This window comes from Akanthomyces muscarius, chromosome 6 (assembly GCF_028009165.1).
Source record: "Akanthomyces muscarius strain Ve6 chromosome 6, whole genome shotgun sequence".
NCBI lineage: Eukaryota > Fungi > Ascomycota > Sordariomycetes > Hypocreales > Cordycipitaceae > Akanthomyces > Akanthomyces muscarius.
The window spans coordinates 592,655-611,405 of record NC_079246.1 but is presented as its reverse complement, the minus strand read 5'-3'; the positions used below and the strand labels follow the sequence as shown (position 1 = coordinate 611,405).

General features: G+C 53.0%; 6 protein-coding genes across 6 annotated transcripts; 3 read left to right on the top strand and 3 right to left on the bottom strand.

Moving 5' to 3' along the window:
• Positions 1–644: 644 nt before the first annotated feature.
• Positions 645–8,774, top strand: LMH87_000224 (uncharacterized protein; the record flags this gene model as incomplete). The annotated part of the gene is made up of 1 exon (XM_056198096.1): positions 645–8,774. One exon carries the CDS (start codon positions 645–647, stop codon positions 8,772–8,774), a length of 8,130 nt encoding a protein of 2,709 aa, XP_056055078.1.
• Positions 8,775–9,466: 692 nt separating this feature from the next.
• Positions 9,467–9,787, bottom strand: LMH87_000223 (uncharacterized protein; the record flags this gene model as incomplete). Its single annotated transcript, XM_056198095.1, has 2 exons — positions 9,467–9,618; positions 9,673–9,787. The coding sequence occupies 2 exons, from the start codon at positions 9,785–9,787 to the stop codon at positions 9,467–9,469; spliced, it is 267 nt and encodes an 88-aa protein (XP_056055077.1).
• Positions 9,788–11,131: 1,344 nt separating this feature from the next.
• LMH87_000222 (uncharacterized protein) lies at positions 11,132–11,663 on the top strand (the record flags this gene model as incomplete). Its single annotated transcript, XM_056198094.1, has 2 exons — positions 11,132–11,134; positions 11,190–11,663. 2 exons carry the CDS (start codon positions 11,132–11,134, stop codon positions 11,661–11,663), a joined length of 477 nt encoding a protein of 158 aa, XP_056055076.1.
• A 1,327-nt stretch (positions 11,664–12,990) lies between these two features.
• LMH87_000221 (uncharacterized protein) lies at positions 12,991–14,122 on the top strand (the record flags this gene model as incomplete). Its single annotated transcript, XM_056198093.1, has 2 exons — positions 12,991–13,175; positions 13,231–14,122. 2 exons carry the CDS (start codon positions 12,991–12,993, stop codon positions 14,120–14,122), a joined length of 1,077 nt encoding a protein of 358 aa, XP_056055075.1.
• A 942-nt stretch (positions 14,123–15,064) lies between these two features.
• On the bottom strand, positions 15,065–16,702 carry LMH87_000220 (uncharacterized protein; the record flags this gene model as incomplete). The annotated part of the gene is made up of 3 exons (XM_056198092.1): positions 15,065–15,492; positions 15,632–16,168; positions 16,282–16,702. 3 exons carry the CDS (start codon positions 16,700–16,702, stop codon positions 15,065–15,067), a joined length of 1,386 nt encoding a protein of 461 aa, XP_056055074.1.
• Positions 16,703–16,913: 211 nt separating this feature from the next.
• LMH87_000219 (uncharacterized protein) lies at positions 16,914–17,849 on the bottom strand (the record flags this gene model as incomplete). The annotated part of the gene is made up of 3 exons (XM_056198091.1): positions 16,914–17,007; positions 17,086–17,099; positions 17,748–17,849. 3 exons carry the CDS (start codon positions 17,847–17,849, stop codon positions 16,914–16,916), a joined length of 210 nt encoding a protein of 69 aa, XP_056055073.1.
• Between the last annotated feature and the right edge of the window lie 902 nt (positions 17,850–18,751).

The following is an 18,751-nucleotide window of genomic DNA, read 5'->3' as shown; positions in this document are numbered from 1 at the left end:
ATGCTAGAACCACAACGGCAGACGCGGCGCGCGCAACGCGGCATTCATGTCTTTTTCATCGTATTGGAGGCTGCGCCATGAGTCCGAAACGGCAATTTAAAAAATAAAAATAAAAGTCTAAATCCAATAAGTGGCTGGCAGCTGAACCCTTGAAACATCAGCCCTAGGAGGCATCGTCGAATGAAGCTGGATGGGGCGCTCGCGATGTGGCACGGTCGCAATAATGCGGCGTTGATGGCCGCCTCTTGCAGTTCGAATAGAGTTATGCCATTCGATGGGCCCCGTTCCAGGCCGACCGATTAAGCGGGATGGCAACTGCCGAGATGCTTGGCGATGTGTGCCACCATCCACGGCTGAAGACCCATGGCGCTGCAGCTGACCCATTGCCGAGACTGTGTCTGCCACGTAAAAAGAGGCTTGAACTCAGCTCAGAAACTGCAGTGACTTCGTTGCGTTCGTTTAGTGAGCCTACGACGTGCCGTGCAATGCTAGAACACGCTTAATACATATAACACATAATTATTCAGGTGAATTGTGTGCGCCAGTTGCGTTGTCTTGGAATTTGTACTCCTGTACTTACCTTGCCTTTGGTCAATCAAAGTCGAGACACAGCAATAGCCAAGCTTCCTACGATACAATCGAAAATGGATTATCTAAATCCGCCATTGGATAATAGCAGCAATAGGGGACAAGCTAGTGGTCAAGTTTCGACTGGCTCTGGGCGTGAGACTGGGGAGAGCAGCAATCCATCAAGTGGTGAGGCGCCGAGTCCATTCACCCTTCCATCTGTACAGCTACCAAAGGGCGGAGGAGGCATCAAAGGAATTGGAGAAAAGTTCTCGGTGAGCCCGGCCACGGGCACTGGCAATTTTTCTGTTCCGATCAAGACAAGTAATGGAAGAGCCGGCAGCTCTGTGGCGCTGAGTCTCTCGTATAATTCCGGAGCCGGCAATGGCAGTTTTGGCCTTGGCTGGCAAGTATCTAACCAGTCAATTGTGCGAAAGACTGATAAAGGATTGCCACGATATCGCGACGAGGATGAGTCCGATGTGTTTATGCTGGCGGGGGCTGAGGATCTCGTTCCCTCGCTGGAAGTGCAGCCGGACGGAACAGTTATACCCGTGTCTGATTCTCGCTACGATGGAAACCCTCTGCTTCAATCTACCCGCTATCAACCTAGAATTGACAACGGGTCAATTAGAATTCTGAGAATATCCAATCAAGAGACAGACGAAAGCCATTGGGAGGTCAAAACGGGTGCTAATGTCACGACGATCTATGGTGACTGCGACGAGAGCCGTGTATTTGACCCGCTGCGACCTTCGCGGATATTTGAATGGCTGCCGACACGGTCTTATGACGACAAAGGAAATGAGACACTGTATCAGTACAAGGTCGAAGATTCTTGCGGCATTGATACAGCCAGCTCACATGAGCAGCAAAGATCAGAGCGAGAGCGATCGGCGGCACGTTACATCAAGCGCATCAAATATGGTAATACCATTTCCAATTTGAATCCAGCGTTCAAAAGCAACAACAATTGGCTCTTCGAGGTTGTCTTTGACTACGGCGAGCACGATCGTCAAAATCCTTCCGTTGAGGAATGCAAGGAATGGCAGCCACGTCCAGATCCTTTCTCAACGCGTCGAGCTGGTTTCGAGATCCGGACTTATCGCCTTTGTCAAAGAGTTTTAATGTTTCATCATTTCCCCGATGAGCCCACGGTCGGACGAGATTGTCTCGTTGCTTCTTTCAACCTCACCCATGAAGCTATTGGCAAAGATCCGTCAACAGGCCTCGCAGTCGCTTCGATAGTAACGTCCATTACCCAGGAAAGTTGGCAGAGGTGCGGTGACACCTACAAGAAACAGTTCATGCCACCACTCGAGTTCCGTTACTCCGCAGCTCAGCCAGCCAGGCAGTCTGAAGCGCTAAAGTCGTCTTCCTTGGCCAATCTCCCTGCAGGCTTCAGTGGAGACTACCAAGTCCTCGATTTAGAAGGGCAGGGATTGCCTGGCGTCGTAGTTTCCGTTGGCGGGAACCTTCTGTATGTCCCAAACTCCGGAAATGGGCATTTTGGTCGTGCGGAGACTCTGCCATCGTCCCCCGGAGCTGGTTCTCGGCGCGATGCAAGACAATGGATGGACCTTGACGGCGGTGGAAAGCTCGACCTTGTTCAGATGAATGCACCCACACCAGGTTTCTATAAGCGAAATTTGGATGAGAACTCCGGCTGGGATACCTTCCGAGCCTTTGAGTCGTTTCCTAATCTCGACATGAAGGATAAGAATCTCAAGTTCATCGATCTGACGGGAGACGGCATCGCCGATATTGTCATTATTGATGATAATGAGCTGCGATTTTATGCTGGATTGGGCGATGTGGGATTCGACACACCATCTTACAAGCCGTCCCCGCTAGACGATGAGACTCCCGATTCTAGTCGTCTCCTGTTTTGGGACGGCAGTGAGGCGATTTATACTTCTGACATGACAGGAGATGGACTCGCGGACCTGGTTCGGGTTCGCAACTCAGAAATATGCTACTGGCCAAACCTGGGCTACGGTGAATTTGGTGCCAAAGTCGCAATGGTGAACCCGCCGGTTTTTGATCGGCCCGATCTATTCAGCCAGACCTATCTCCTTCTGAGCGATATTGATGGCTCGGGAACAACTGATGTCGTATATCTCGGAAATGACGTGCCAATGATATACCACAACCTCTCTGGAAATGGCTGGAGCGACGGCATACCTATCACAGGCTTTCCTGGTATTGATTCGACAACAAATGTACGCGTTTCCGACCTGCTTGGTCGAGGTACCGGCTGCCTTGTCTGGTCATCCATTCTCCCCGGAGACTTTGGTCATCACATCAGGTACCTCGACCTCATGGAAGCTGGCAAACCGTATCTCCTTGTTGGCGTTGACAATAATCTGGGCTGGGAGACGCGCGTCACGTATGAAAGTTCCTGTCAATTTTATGCCAGAGACAAAAGCGCCGGGCGCCCATGGACGGCCCGTCTGCCATTTCCAGTGCAATGCGTGGAAAAAGCAGAGCTTGTTGACAGAGTCAGCAAAAGTCTATTTACCACCAAGTACGCATACCATGACGGATATTTTGACGGCGTCGAGCGCGAATTTCGGGGCTTCGGAATGGTCGAGTCGTGGGACACGGAGCTGTATTCCAATCTACAGCAAGACAACACAATGTCGAACATCAGCAAGCAGTCCAATATGCCACCAGTTTTGACCAAAACATGGTACCATACTGGGGAGTATCTCGATGGCAAGCTAGTGACTCGATACTCCGACATTCCGTACTGGACCGGAGATGACCAGATACAGAGCTATGCATCGCTCACAGACCCGGTCCTGCCATTTTCAATCACTACGAAACGACACGAGGTTCCATACACATTGAATCATCAAGAGAGGCGAGAGGCATGTCGCGCCTTACGGGGACAAGTGCTCCGGTCGGAATCTTACGCTATTGATGGCACCAATCTGCAAGCTTTCCCATACATTGTGCAAGAGTCCAATATGCATCTTGAGCTACGCCAACCTGTCGGTCCGAATTCTCATGCTGTTCTGTTTGTGCGCCCCAAAGAGTCTCTTGAGATGGCCTACGACAGAAAGCGCTATCGCGCTGGGTCAATTATGCAGTTTGATCCTAGAATCTCGCACACTATGGTTTTGGAAACAGATTTTTATGGGAATCAGTTGAAATCAATGGTTGTCTCTTATGGACGACGACACCCGGACCCTGACAAGCGTCTGACCGAGGAGGATAGAAAGGCGCAGATGCGCAGCCATGCCGTCCTGTCAACAGCGGCTTTCACCAACAGCGTCGAAACAAGAGAGAATTTTATTCTCCCGCTACCTGCTCAATCCCAATCCTATGAAGTCATCAATATTGATGCCTGCAGGAGAAGGGCGCATAGCGGTGCAAAAGAAGCGGTGCTATTTAATGATGCCTTGCAAATCGTGAGACGACTGGCATCTGGAGCTTTCGATATCCCATTCGAAAATTTCACTGGGCCGTATCCATCAAGTACTACTACCTATAGGCGTCTTCTCAAAGAAAGTTGCTCGATTTATCGAAAGAACGACCTCACTGGACCGTTGCCACTTGGTGTCGTGGAGTCACTGAGTCTGCCTTGGAAAAACTTCCAACTTAGTCTCACAGACGATCAGGCTCAGCACTACGTCACATCAGGCAAGATACGCTCTGAGGAACTCATCAAAACTCTGGAGAAAGATTGCAATTTTTCCAGGATACATGCGAAACCAGGATGGTGGGCTCCCTCTGGACAAGCTTTTTTTGCTGCGCAACGAGACGCGAGTCCGAGTGAAGAGCTTGAAGAAGCGAAACGACATTTCTTTACTATTCGACGTTCCAGACCACAATTCGATAGAGACAGTGCCCCTGCCGAAGTGTTTTACGATTATGACAAGTACGATTTGTTGATTCAAGAAGTACGCGACCCGTATGGGAATACCGTTACGGCGGGCGAAAGAAATGTCGACCCGTCGCTGCCGCTTGCAAAGGCAGGAAATGACTACCGCCTTTTGGCTCCATTCCTGGTTATGGACTCAAACAGAAATCGATCAAAAGCTCTCTTCAACATTATGGGAAACGTTGTCGCTTCCGCTGCCATGGGCAAGCCTGAGGAAAACTTGGGTGACTCCCTGGATGGTGTCCACGCCGTGCTGAATGAAGATGAGACTCGCGAATTTTTCAATAATCCCACCGGCCTTTCTCATAAATATCTCGGCAAAGCCACTACCAGGACAGTCTATGACTTTTTCGCGTATCATCGGACGAAGCATCGTAGACAGCCGCAGCCGAATTGGGTCTCATCGCTAAGCCGCGAAACACACGAATCGGATCTGCCCGAAGGTGTTCAGAGTCGAGTTTTCGTCACGGTCTCTTACTCTGACGGCTTGGGTCGCGGCATCCAAGTAAAAGCGCAATGCGAGTCAGGCCCATTAACATTAGACGTGAGCAGCGGTGTGGAGGGTGGTCTCGCAATACAGCCCAAGATCCAACAGCGATGGCTCACGAGCTCATGGGTGATTTTCAACAACAAAAACAAGCCTGTGAGACAATACGAGCCGTTTTTCAGCGGGAGCCACAGGTTTCAAGACAAGGCCATATACGGAGCTTCGTCCATCATGCTGTATGATGCCATCGCTAGGCCCGTCGCCGTCGTGTCGCCGGATCACACATGGTCCAAGGTCAAGCATGATCCCTGGGGCTCTGAGCAATGGGACAAAATTGACACGGTCCTTATCGAGGACCCATCTACTGATGAAGATGTTGGTGGCTTTTTTAAGCTGCTTCCTCGAGCAGCCTACATGCCGACATGGTACGGACAGCGATGCCATGGCCAACTCGGGACATTGGAGAAAGAAGCAGCAATGCACTCTGCTTCCCTCGCCGAAACTCCGAGCAGTGTGAAGTTTGACTCGTTGGGAAGAGTATGTGTTAATTTCGAGATACTCCGAAACCCGCAACCGCCAACTTCTACCTCCAAGGTAAAGGACCAAGTCTTGAGGCAGCCGTCGTTTCTCGATGTGCAAGGAATGCCGGTAAAGCTCGAAGACTCACTTGGGCGGGAGACGGCAACAAACATATTTGCCATGGGAGGATGGGTTATGAGTGAGACGCACATGGATAATGGAACAAGATGGACACTGCCAGACGTCAGCGGGATCCCCATCCTTACGTGGAACGCCCGCGGGCAGAGGTTCCGGACCGAGTACGATCGCAAAAGACGAATCGTTGGCCTGCATATCCGCGACGGCGAAAATGAATCGTTGGTGGAAGCGTCGAAATACGGTGAAACGCGAACCGACCCCGAATTATACAACGCCAACGGTCGCATCGTACTCGCGTATGACCAGACTGGAACTACGAGAACCCCAAAGTACGACTTCAAGGGAAATCTTGGCGAGAGCACCCGTCAGCTTGCATGCGACTACAAAACTGCCCTCGACTGGTCATCTCCTCAGAAACTAGCTTTGCAGGAAGAAGGGTTTGTTGAGACTGTTTCCTATGATGCTTTGGGGAAACCGACGAAAACAATACTTCCAGATGGCACAATGACCTCGTATCATTACAACGAACGTGGCTTGATTCGAAAAGTCGAGACAAACGTCAAGGATGCAGCTTCTGTGGATAGCGTGATTGATGATATCGAATATGATGCAAAAGGGCAGCGAAGCAAGATACAACAAGGAAATGGCATGCACACCTTGTTCCACTACGATAAAAACACCTTTCGTGTTTGTCGCATTGAAACAATCCGGGTACGAAAGAGGTCGCCGAGTAGATCACGCAGCCGCTCGCAAAGCGGCAATTCAAGTGAAGGCGATCACGGTGCTCGCCCAAGGCGAAAGTCCAGCCGTCGAGAGCGCAGAGAGCACTTACAAGACTTGAACTACGTCTTCGATGCCTTGGGCAACATAACCCACGTAACAGACAAGGCATCGCAGGCAATTTTCTTCCGCAACCACCGAGTCGAAGCCATGCAGACATTTACGTACGACTCTCTTGCCAGATTGGTCGAAGCGACCGGGAGAGAGCACATTGGGCAGATGCAAATGGCGAAGGATCGTCATGGCGCCGGCAACAGTACACCGAGTGCTGACGGACGAGTTGACCATCCGAATGATGCCAAGGCAATGGGGCGCTACGTCGAAAAATATGTATACGACGCCGTGAATAATATTCAAAGCCTCAGACATGCAAACTTGACCGATGGGCAGTCATACACGAGGCGCTACTACTACGAGGAGAAGAGCCTTGTTGCTCCCAGCCAGCAGAACAACCGGCTGAGTCGCACTTCTGTGGGCGATGTGACGGAGACGTACCATTACGATGGCTCCGAGGCCGAGCCTGGCAACATGTCGTCAATGCCAGGACTACCGAGCACGGTGTATGACTACGGCGAGCGGATGGTGAGATCTGTGCAAACTTGCGGCAAGGGCTCGGAAGCCAGAGAAACCATCTACTACCGATACGACGCAACCGGGAAGCGGGTGCGAAAGGTGATTGAGCGACAGGCCGAGTCCGAGAAGCCCAAGGTTCTGAAGGAGACGATTTATATTGGCGGCGCATTTGAAGTATTTCGCAAGTACGCAGGAGGCGGAGATGTTTCAGTCGAGGTGCATAGCCTGCGAATTATCGAATCCGGCCGACAGCTCCTTCTCGTCGAGAAGCGTACGCTGGGGGGAGACAGCAGGGCTCCCGGATTATTGTACCGTTATCAACTCGGCAACTTCCAGGGCTCGGCGACGGTGGAGGTGGACGAAAACGCCAATGTTCTCTCGTACGAGGAGTTCACGCCGTATGGCGTGTCATCCGTAAGCTCAGTCTTTCGAGAAACAGAAGTTCCGAAACGATATAGGTTCTTGGGCAAAGAGCGAGACGAAATAGGCCTGTACCATTTCGGCGTCCGATACTATGCCCCATGGCTGGGCCGGTTCGTCTCCGCCGACCCCAAAGGGTCGGCCGACGGATCGAATCTGTATCAGTACGCGCACGGGAACCCAACCATGCTGGCAGACCCCTCGGGCACAAACGCGAATCCGCCTCCCGAATTCGCCGGCTGGGCATGGAAGGATATTGCGGCGCGAGCCAATGACAAGATCCACCTGGAGGACCTCAACCTCAAAGGCGGCGGTGCGCTGATCCAGCAGTACCGCGTGGCCGGGCGAGCAGCAGCCGGCGACTTTGCCAAGTTCCTCCAAAGCTCACTGGCGGAGGGAAGCGAAATGGCGGTCAAATTCGAAACGTACCTCGCCAATGCCAAGACGGGGGGCGTCAAGGGGTCCAGCTACATTGACTTCATCGTGCAGGAGTGGAAGACGGCGTACGAGCACAAGCTGCTCAACTTTTCAAAGTACTCGGAAGACGGCTCGCTGGTGCTGGACAAGCTCAAGGACGCGTCCTCGCGCATCATCACGCAGCTCAACAAGCACACGACCAACCTGGCGCAGCTCAGCGATGACTACGGCAAGGTGCGCCTCGCCGTGACGCTGCGCGGGCTCGAGGGTGCCACGGAGCAAGGGCTCGCCGATTTCGCAGGCGAGCTCGGGACCATTATGAAAAAGGCCGGGCAGCTGGAGCCGCTGATTCAGCGCGTCGACTCGCCGGGCATCGTGGCGGCGACGCAGACCCTCGAGTCGGGCACGCTGGCCGTCATTGAGCGCGCAGGCGGGCTGTCCAAGTACGTCGGCACCGGCTCCAAGATTCTGGGCCCACTCGGCGTCTTCATTGGCGTCATGTCACTGTCGGGACAGGCTCACGCGGCGACGGGCACGGGGGAGCACAAGGGCATCAGCAAGAGCGAGCAGGCCCAGGCCGGCATGGATCTGGCGGCCAACGTCACGGGCATCGGCGTCTTCGCCGTCGGGACCAAGGCGACGGCCATCACGGCCGCCGGAGGAGCGACGCTGGCGACCGGCGCCGCCATTGTCGCGGTCGGTGCTGCGGCGGGTGGCGCGGCCGCTGGTGCCGCGGTCGGTGGATGGGTGGACAAAAAGGTTGAGAGCTCGGAGTGGGCGCAGCAGAATCTGGGTCCAAAGGGCGCCGAGCTGGCGGGCTACGGAACGGGTGTTTTGGCAGGCGCCGCAGCGGGCGCCGCGGTTGGTGCTCTTGTGGGAAGCGTGCTGCCCATTGTCGGTACGGCGGCTGGCGCGGTGATTGGCGGTGCGGCAGGTGCCTTGGGTGCGGAGGCGAAGATTCTCATTAGCAAGTACTGGAATTGAGGTGCGGGAGGGAGGGTCTCGTTGAGGGATGTGGGATTCGTGGTGGAGATGGTTTCTACTTTGGTGACGTCGGCATTGCTCAGATTGGTACAAAAGCAGTGATTCAATATATGTGAGATTGATATTTATACACGTCGCATGGTAACCTGAGGTAATAGTTGATGTCGTTCACTGTGATGCATGGCGACAGCTTCCCCATCACCAGACGCCGTGGCCTGGTTAGCACGGCCAGTGGTGCACTACTGCGTAAGCTTATTCGTATCGCCGGCGGTGGACCACCTGTCTTTTCAACTTACTCAGTAAATAGAAATATATGTCATTAGGCTCGAACGATGGTGACAGGGCGGATTTCTAGGGTGGGCAAGTTCTAGAATGAGTGCTGCTCCTCCAAGTTATCGCGAGCAAACTGTTCTATCTTTCCATGTAAATCCTCGTCGACAAAGTTACCTGTTCTCTGCCAAGCTTCGAAATCAGAAGTCCTTCTATACCAGACAAGCGCCTCACCGTCAGTGCCGTGCAGCTCCTACCGGCATGATTCGTACGGGACGTCTAGCAGCGCGCTGACCACGACGAAGATCACAGTGACATCTAGCCACGAATACAAACCAGGTAGCCACGACTACAGTGTCGTCCTGCATAAAAAGCACCTTAGAGATAGTGCTTCTATTAATCTCCCTGTTAATATTAACACTTTAGTCCATAAGCTCAGGCACGTCTATTCGCTCTATCGGCTGCAGATAAAAGTCGTCCCATTTGTCGTCATGGACATACATCGTGTCGGATGTGCAGTCGAACGGACGCCTAAAGAGGCATCGCCCAGGCCGCGGCCGCTCAAATTTGATACCTTGTCACTGTGCGTTTAGCGATGCATAATTCTTGACGTTAGCTAGATGCATACCTCCTCGTCGAGCCAGGACAACGTGATGCCGCGTGCCTCCCGATTTGACGAAAATAAGCGGTATATAGAACTCTTTGTCGTCATCTAGCGAGTCTGTTTGAAAATCTATGGCCATTTCGGCAATATTCTTGAGAAATATAGGGTCGGGCTCTTCCGTCTGCGCGAACACTAATAGCGCTTGTCTCTACAGAAGTAGAGGGTCCGCCCAACGTTGGTGGGCAGCGCCGCCCGCCAAACCTTGTTGCGCAATTCTGGGGGAAGGTCCAGGAAGCCGGGAAGCCCAGTCGCCATCCTTTAAAGCAGAGGACACTGTTGAGTGAGATTTAAAATGAGCATGCATTGAGTGGCATGTAGATGACAGGTAACAACAAATGCTGCACTGTGCATGTGTTCGGTGTTGTCGACAGCGCCCATTTGGGGGCGGCACAGGAGTCCCTTGTGAAAGTCTTGTCTTTATGCTAGAATCAAACTCCAAATTGAATCAATAGAGTATATATCACAGTGCTGCTTATTACAATAGAGAGCTACGAAAATATCCCTACTTCTGAGCTACTTTATTTCTTAACTTGAAAATACTTAACGTTAATTCAATATAATCAATACATTAAATGAACCCAATTTAAAAAAAGCTCACGTAACTAATATTGAGTTCAAGAAAAAGGATTATTCTGTAAAGTAAGGAGAAATACATGATAAAATTAGTAGATTCATGGGTAGGTATGTGTCACGGACCTGATAGATATGATAGAGTGGACGTCAAGGATATCCGGCCCTGTTGGCTACCATTGCTACATCTTTTTGGTCTCTATGACCGGGTGGTTGACCTAACACTACCAGTCCTCACAGTATGCCTGTTAAACGTAGTGTAAGTGCGCAGTAATATCTACCTGTGGGCCTCACACATGGCGATGTCTGGCTTCGTGCGCACCGCAACGAGATCCAAAGCACAGTAGCAGACACTATGCCACCAGTGATCATAAATTTGCAAAATCCATGGCCTAGGCATCTTTTAGATGTTATGCCATGCAGTTTGAGGTGTATTATTATGAGCATGCCCCATTTTCGTCGTACACCTGGTACATGATCTTTGCTTTTGGTTGTCACCAGTGAGACACTGTACTACTGTGTGACGCAAGTAGCTGCATCATGCATCATGATGTGGCAAGGTCTCGACCTCTTACGCTGATCTTGGTCAATAAACAGATTTAACTTACTGCCAATCCTGTTCTGGCGCATGTTGTGACGTCAAAGCTACAAATATGATGAAAGAAGCAACGTGATCACGGAAGTGGTGAGCGCGGCCTTGGAAAATGTATTCACTGCAGAATGATCTGCCAACGTAGAAATAATTACTTAAAGCATGCCTTTGGTCTTTCTCGAACACTCACAAGTCAATCGTACTCATCACAGCTTCTACTAATCATCATATCAAAGATTTCCTGATAACTCATAACTCATCATGGTAAGTTACTACTTGACAGACGCCAATCCCAGCAAGCGTGGCTAATCCACATAAGGGTAACGCGAATAAAGACGTCATTGACGTGTTGAACGACTTGATCGAATACTCAAAAGATGGCGAGAAAGGATTTAAGGCATCTGCGGAGGACATCAAGAATCCCGAACTGAAGTCATACTTTGTCCAACGAGCTCAAGAGTGTGGGACAGCTGCCCTCGACCTTCAGACAGAGGTCCGGCGTCTTGGAGGCGATCCGGAGACGTCGACTTCTACAACCGGGGATCTCCATCGCGGATGGGTCAATCTCAAATCAATGGTGACGGGCAAGGATGAGGAGGCAATTCTCAATGAGGTAGAGCGTGGCGAGGACCGCGCCCTGAAAGCCTACAAAGATGCTAGGGACAAGTTGGGCAAGTTGGGCAGGAGCAGCTCTGATCAGACTTACATGGCTATTGAACAGCAGCTGCAAGGGGTTCAGAGAAACCACGACCAGGTCAAGGCGCTGCGTGATGCGACTTGGGCACGGTCCTAGTTAAAAAGATGTCATAAATGATTCATTCACCCACAGTGCCTTCCAACGACTAATTTCGTCATCTTGAAAACCTACCAACATAAAACTTTGCCCTGCCGTGTGTGAAGACGTGAAGCGACTCCATTTGTACCTTGGCGCACCGTTTCGTTGCCTAGCACTATGACATATGCTAGAAATAGACCATGATTAATCCACAATGCACGCTTGATTGGGTGGCGATTTCTCCATCAAGACATTGTGGGAGAACAGGAGCGCGGGTAGAGCCCAGATCTGATCGCCTAGGGCTTTCCCAAAGACGCTCAGCATAGTCCTACGCAAATCCGTGTCTTCGCCACATGGAGATTCGACGCGTCGTTTGAAAAGGCGGCGGTTCTCGTCCAAGACCTCCTTCATATTCGCGCCCGGCGCCAATCTGTCTCTCAGCCATACCAGTAAGTTATGCGGTCAATGGATGTGCAGCGACTTCCTTTGCCATTCGCAGTGCAACATTCAGTAGCTTAGTCTCGTCTGACCCAACGTTGTCAGAGAGAATAACAGTCCTGTCGCGCCTGACGAATGGAATGTTCTCAGGATCCGTAACCTTGCTAAGAAGATCAAGGTCCAACATGGTGTGTTCGACGACTTGGCCCAGACAGCATACAGTAGAGCCCAATCTAAAAGTGAATCATACAGCAGGACGCAGTTTCCGGTGTGTATCCTTTTGTAGGTGAAGTTCTGTTTGTCATAAGCTCGTTAGGAAGAACCTCATTTTGCGTTCAATGTAAAAGTCTAATACACCTTCTCTTTAATCGTGCTCGCCTGGTCACTCAAATCTCAATGACGATTTACATTCGCCAGCGAAAGATGAATATATAAGTAGAAAATGCAAAAATGGCGGCCCTGCAGGGTAGGTGCGTCTGGCGCCAGCGCAGTTTGAGTGCGCGACGATACCCACCGCGCCTCGACATGGTGGTGTCTGTTCACAGCCCGTAGAGGCGCCTCAAGCAAACCCTTTTCTCGCCCTCTCCATCTCCGTCACATCCCCATCCCTCCCTGCCTTCTTCATCAAACTCCATCCTCCCTCCCGCTTCAACGTCCGTCAAATTTCCGCGCATTGGCATCTCCCGCTACAGATTTTTCATTCAACCTCGATTATCGCGCCGCATTTCATCATCAAAACTCCAACACTGCTGTTCGCGCGCGCGCCCAACCAGCCGGAAGCTACGCCAAGGACCAGGACAGTCTTGCTGACGCTCAGCAGCGTCGCGTCCTCAACGCTAAGAGCCTGCTCTCCGCCATTGCGCTTTTCTTCCAATTCTTTGCATAAACCACACATCACAAATCCGCAATGGAAGAAATACAATTCAAGTTGGAGCGCCCTACCGAGCGCAAGACGGTCGGCTACAAGTCATGGAAGAAAAAGTACCGAAAGATGCGCATCGTGTTTGATAGGAAGATGCAAAGCGGCGAAGAGCTGCACAAGCAAGAAGCAAAGACGGCAACGACGGTGAAGCGCCTGGCCGTTGAAAATGAGTACGTTGTGCATCAACTCTACCTGCTGATAAACTGCTGACCCGACCGTCTCTAGCCGCCTCCTCGACATCCTCCTCGACATCAACAACTCTGCCCAGATCCCTCTTGACAAGCGCATAGACGTGGCCCTCCCGCCGAACGACGACGCCAAGGCCCCAACGCTCGCCATCGACCGCGACCACGCGTCGACAAAAGCCGCCGCCCTGAAGAAGCTCGAGGAGCTCCTGACGGCGGTGCCACACACCAGCTACGCCGCGGCCAAGGGCGCTCACGCGTCCCTGATTGAGGACCTGACCGTGGCCGACGGCGAGTCGCACCCCGCCAGCTTCCTGACGGCCGACGACGTCGATGACTACATCTTCTCCGTGGACAACAGCCTCAACACCGACGCCCACCTCCCGACGCTCGCGCCCCGCGCCCACCCCAACAGCCACCTCGCCTCGCATCCGCACCTCAAGAACCCGACCAGCGTCACCAACTGGCTGCGCAAGCACGCTCCCAAAATCTTCCTCCAGGACGGTGAGGCGGCGCACCACGACGACGCCACCGCCGGTGGTGATGCTGCCGATGCCGCCGCCGCCGCCTCCGCCAGCGGCCACGGCAACGGCACCAGCGCTCGCAAGTCCCGCGGCGGACGCGCCGAACGCGGCGGCAAGCCCTCCGCCCGGAGTAAGCGCGCGAGCGGCGTGTCCTCTCGCGCGAGCAATGTCGCCGCCGCCGCCGCCGCCGCCACGGTGGAAAAGAGCGACAAGGCCGGCGACGCGGACGCTAGCATGGAGGAGGACCACGACCACGGCACGCCCGTCGGTCGCGGCAAGCGCAAGAGAAAAGACGACGCCGGATACAGGCCGGGCGGCTCGGCCAGCAGGCCGGCCAAGAAGAAGCGCAAGAGCGACGCCGACGGCACGCCGAGCGGTCGCCGCGTGAAGAGGGAGGCTGCCGAGTAACTGCGGCGCTGTTTGCCTTTTTTTCGTTTGAGAAGCGCCGTGGCAATAGAGGAAGCTGCCCATCCACGTATTCACAACACTAGCAGCACAAACAATACATGCTGGTCTAGAATAAGTCGGGGGTTTTTCTTCTTCCAAAGGGGGTTTCACTTTTCGCTACATGAGTTTCCGTTTGGGGTCATGGGATCAAATACATTTTGCTGCGTAATGTAGCTGTCTTGCTTGTCTCTGTGAACGGCTAACACAGTGTATACATCCGAGACAGCAAAAAAAAAAAGCACCAAGGCAGGCAATCAAAGGAGAAGGGATATCTGGCTGAGCAGGGATACAACAAAAATGGACAAAGGGGCGCAAACAACGGGAACAGTGATGCAGACGAGATTTCCGTCACCAGCTGGATATTTTGACGGAGGGAATAAGAAAAAAAGAGATTCATGTACTTTTAGCAGCGATTACAATTCAGGTCAATTTTCAATGAAAGATGCAATTTCCAAATACAACTAATCAGCGAGTCCTCACTGTGCAAGGATTCCCTGGGGAGTAGCGAAGATGCAATGTATATTCCCAAAAAAAACCCACACGTCTTTGGGGGGGCTGACATGACTGAAATGTTATGTGGTATATAAATCTCGTTCCTATCCCGTCACATGTCCCTCTTTACCATGTTTCCAACACCATGCGCTGTTTTTTCTCTCTCGTTCGGATGCCGCGGGTCTGTGCCGTGCTTCCGATGCCGGAGACGAAGCAGATCTCTTGCGGGTCTGCCTCGGAGGGGCAGAACCATTGCGTCCGTCGTTTGCTCCATTTCGTGAGCATGTAGCAACAAACCAAGTTCATGGGCCAATAAAAAAAGAGGGCTAAAAAACAGCGCGGCTAGATGTATATAGAAAATATTCTTTTGAGTTGATGCTTTTTATTTTTATTTTTCCCTCTTCGGCATTTTTACAGCTTGCCCTGGGAGAAGCTCTGCTTGAGGCGGCGCTCGACGGCGTTTAGGTAGTCGGTGGTGGTGACGTAGTCCTCGCGGCCCGTCTTGCCGCAGGCGAGGGCGAGGTCCTTTGTCATGATGCCGTCGACGTCGACGGTGTCGATGCAGGCGCGCTCGAGGGCCTCGGCGAAGGAGACGACGTCGGGGGTCTCGTCGAGCTTGCCGCGCTGGACGAGGCCGCGGGTCCAGGCAAAGATGGAGGCGATGGGGTTGGTCGACGTCTCGTTGCCCTTTTGGTGCTCGCGGTAGTGGCGGGTGACGGTGCCGTGGGCGGCCTCGGACTCGAACGTCTTGCCGTCAGGGGTGATGAGGACCGAGGTCATGAGGCCGAGGGAGCCGAAGCCCTGAGCGACGACGTCGGACTGGACGTCACCGTCATAGTCTGGGGGGCGTTAGCAAAGTGCAATTAAAACCGAAAAGACGTAAACCAAAGGAGGCTTGATTTTAGGTGGAAGCAGAAAATGAGAAAAGAAGAGTGAGGCAAAAAACAAAGAAAGACAGTTCCGTGCAGGCCAACGTACTCTTGAGAGCCATAATGTAGCCGCCAGAGCTCTTCATCATCTGGGCAACCATGTCGTCAATGAGGCGGTGCTCGTACCAAATCTTCTTGGCCTCAAAGTCCTGCTTGTAAGTGGAGTCGTAGATTTCCTGGAAAATGTCCTTGAAGCGGCCGTCGTACTTTTTGAGAATGGTGTTTTTGGTGCTCATGTAGAGGGGGTAGCCCTTGTCGAGGGCGAGCTTGAAGGAGGCGTGGGCGAAGCCGGTGATGGACTCGTCCGTGTTGTACTGGGTCTGGGCGACGCCGCCCGACGTCTTAAAGTCAAAGACCTCGAGCTCCTCGGGCTTGCCGCCCTCGGGGGTGTAGACCATGGAGAGCTTGCCGGGGCCGGGGATGACGCGGTCCTTGGCGCGGTACTGGTCGCCAAAGGCGTGGCGGCCGATGATGATGGGCTGCTTCCAGCCGGGGACGAGGCGGGGGATTCGGGGGATGACGATGGGCTCACGGAAGACTGTACCGCCGAGGGCGTTGCGGATGGTGCCGTTGGGGGAGAGCCACACTGTGTGTTGGTCAGCATTGGTTTGGTCAAGTACAGAACGCAGCAGAGTTCCGGCAAGTAATAATGCCTGGAGCCGAGCGTTGAGACGATGGGAGAGGCCATGGACAACTTACTCTTCTTGAGCTTGAACTCCTCAACGCGGGCCTCATCGGGGGTAATGGTCGCGCACTTGACACCAACAGAGTACTTCTTGATGGCCTCGGCGGCGTCAATGGTGACCTGGTCGTCGGTCTGGTCACGGTACTCGAGGCCGAGATCGTAGTACTTGAGATCAATGTCGAGGTAGGGGTGGATGAACTTGTCCTTGATGCTCTGCCAGATGATGCGGGTCATCTCGTCGCCATCGAGCTCGACGACGGGGTTCTTGACCTTGATCTTCTGTGAAGTGGCCATGGTGCGAAAGGCGGCGGGGGTGTAGGTCTGGAGAGCTCCAAAGGTAGGACGGGACAGGGATGAAGCTCGAAGGGTGCAGGAGGAGCGAGAAGTGGCGGCGGCGCGGGATGTAAGAAGGAGTCTGGAGATGGAGGCACTCATGGTGAAGAAGGGAAAGGGAAGAGAGGCCCGATCCTTAATGAGGGGCAACGACACACGGGGAAGGAGGGGAACGGAGTAGAATTGGTCAAATTAAAACAGAAAAAAAATTTGAAACCTCGGAAAGACGCGGGGTAACGTCGCGGCTTGCAGGAAAAGGCGGAAAAGGGTGGTGGTGCGTGTTGTGTGCGTGTGTGTGATGCTAGTATATAGGCTACGGCGCAGGCCTTTTTGCGTCGCGTAATAGCAACGGCGTCTGGCGCACCCGCGGAGAGAAACAAGGCCGAAGACGGGGGGTCGCAGGTCGACTGAACCACAAAACGATTAGCAATTACCTAGAATCACGAATTGCATGAGGAGGAGTGGGTTCTCCGGGGCTATTGTACCCAAACAGAGAGCTCTGGAAAGCTTGTTTAGCCGGGTGGGTATATGTATCTTCGCGAACCAAAGCAAAGCGCCGCAGGCTTGGAGGTGCTTGAGCCGAGCCGAACGGAGAAGGTCGGAGTTTGAGCGGGCGGGCCGGGCTAAGTAAACAGAGTGGCTTTTCTTGTTCCTGAGCCGGGACGACGATTCGAAAATTGGTGGGAATATTGCCTTAAAAAAACAGTCTCGAGGGGTGCACAGGTTTTTTGTTTTGTTTGTGAATGTCGTACATTAAAAAAAGATGAAAAAGGGAGAAAGTGTCATCCGTCTACGGAGTACTGCCCATGACACGGATATTAGTAGTTGGGGGCGCGCCGCGACGTCAACACGCTACACGCTTGTTCCCCTACCTCTCTCTCTCTCTCTCTCTTTGCAACCGCCCCCCCTCCCTCTTCATCATGCGCTGCACACACACACACACACGACCACATGAGACAGGGCTGGCTGGGCAAGGGAGGAGAGGCGGCGGCTCAAGTGACGTCGGCCATGGCCGCCCAAGGTGAGGGATTCTGGGGTGTGGGTGGCTGAATTTGGGGTTGGGGTGGCAAGGTGGGTGGCATTGGGTCGCCGCTAAAAAGTGGTGGATGTGGTGCAGCTGCCCATGTCCGATGCGGGTGCTGCGTACAGCAAGGAGCAAGACACGGTGACGATGGGCGATTTGTACAACGCTCGAGTCTTTGTGCGGCCTTTCCCCCGCGATTTGCGCAAATCTTGTCTTCCGCTCCATTTCCTGACGTGCCTAAACTCAATCGATGACAGCTCTTGGCTTCCACCAGTACCAAGCACAGCACTACACCATCGGGAACACGGCGGCGGCAGAGGGCACGGACCGGACTTTTGCACAGTTACGGCAAAGGCCCTTTTTAAGCTGCGGCTTAACTAGCGCAACTAACCTGGTCTCTGCATTGCATCAATTGAGGGGTTTGGCAGGCTGGCCCGCTGGGCACGGAGTAGGTTAGTTCCTTGCAGGGGTATTTTGAACGAGAGACAACGCGGTTCGTGCTAGAGTGACGGGCCAGGATCACGTTGGCTTGCCCGCCCATCCTTCAAAGTACAATGTTGACCGTGATGGCAAGGCCCGCAAGCCAGCCAGCCAATCCAACGACACGACTGTTTTGTCGTCTACAATGATATGGTTGGCGTTCTTCTTCTTGTCGAAAAAACATGTCAAAGTGCTGCAAGGTGCAGAGCAAAGCACCGGAACAATCTTTCTCCCGGCCGCAAAATCCTACCTGCGAATAACTAGACACTGGTAGCTTACAATGAAGGAGCAACGGCCCCGCCCGCAGCCACCAATTCCCTGCAAGCCTACAGCTATAAACACCAGCTCTCTCGAGCCAACGTGACAAAGAGGGCGCAGACGAGCATCGAATACGTCTAAAAACTTCAGGCTTCCTACAGAAACATTGTACCCGATGAAGCCGCTTGGCCAAATTCGAGATCCTAGGGCTAACCCTCCTTGATGCCAAAGACTTGGGGAGAAAAAGATGCTGGACAAACGCCCGAGTCCTATCGACCAAAGTAGGCCCTGCTATTTCGACAGTGAGGCTGCTGCCAGAGATTGGTAGCTTTCAAGCTGCAATGACAAAAGGTTCACTTTACAAAAAACCGAACCAGAATCATGCCGTT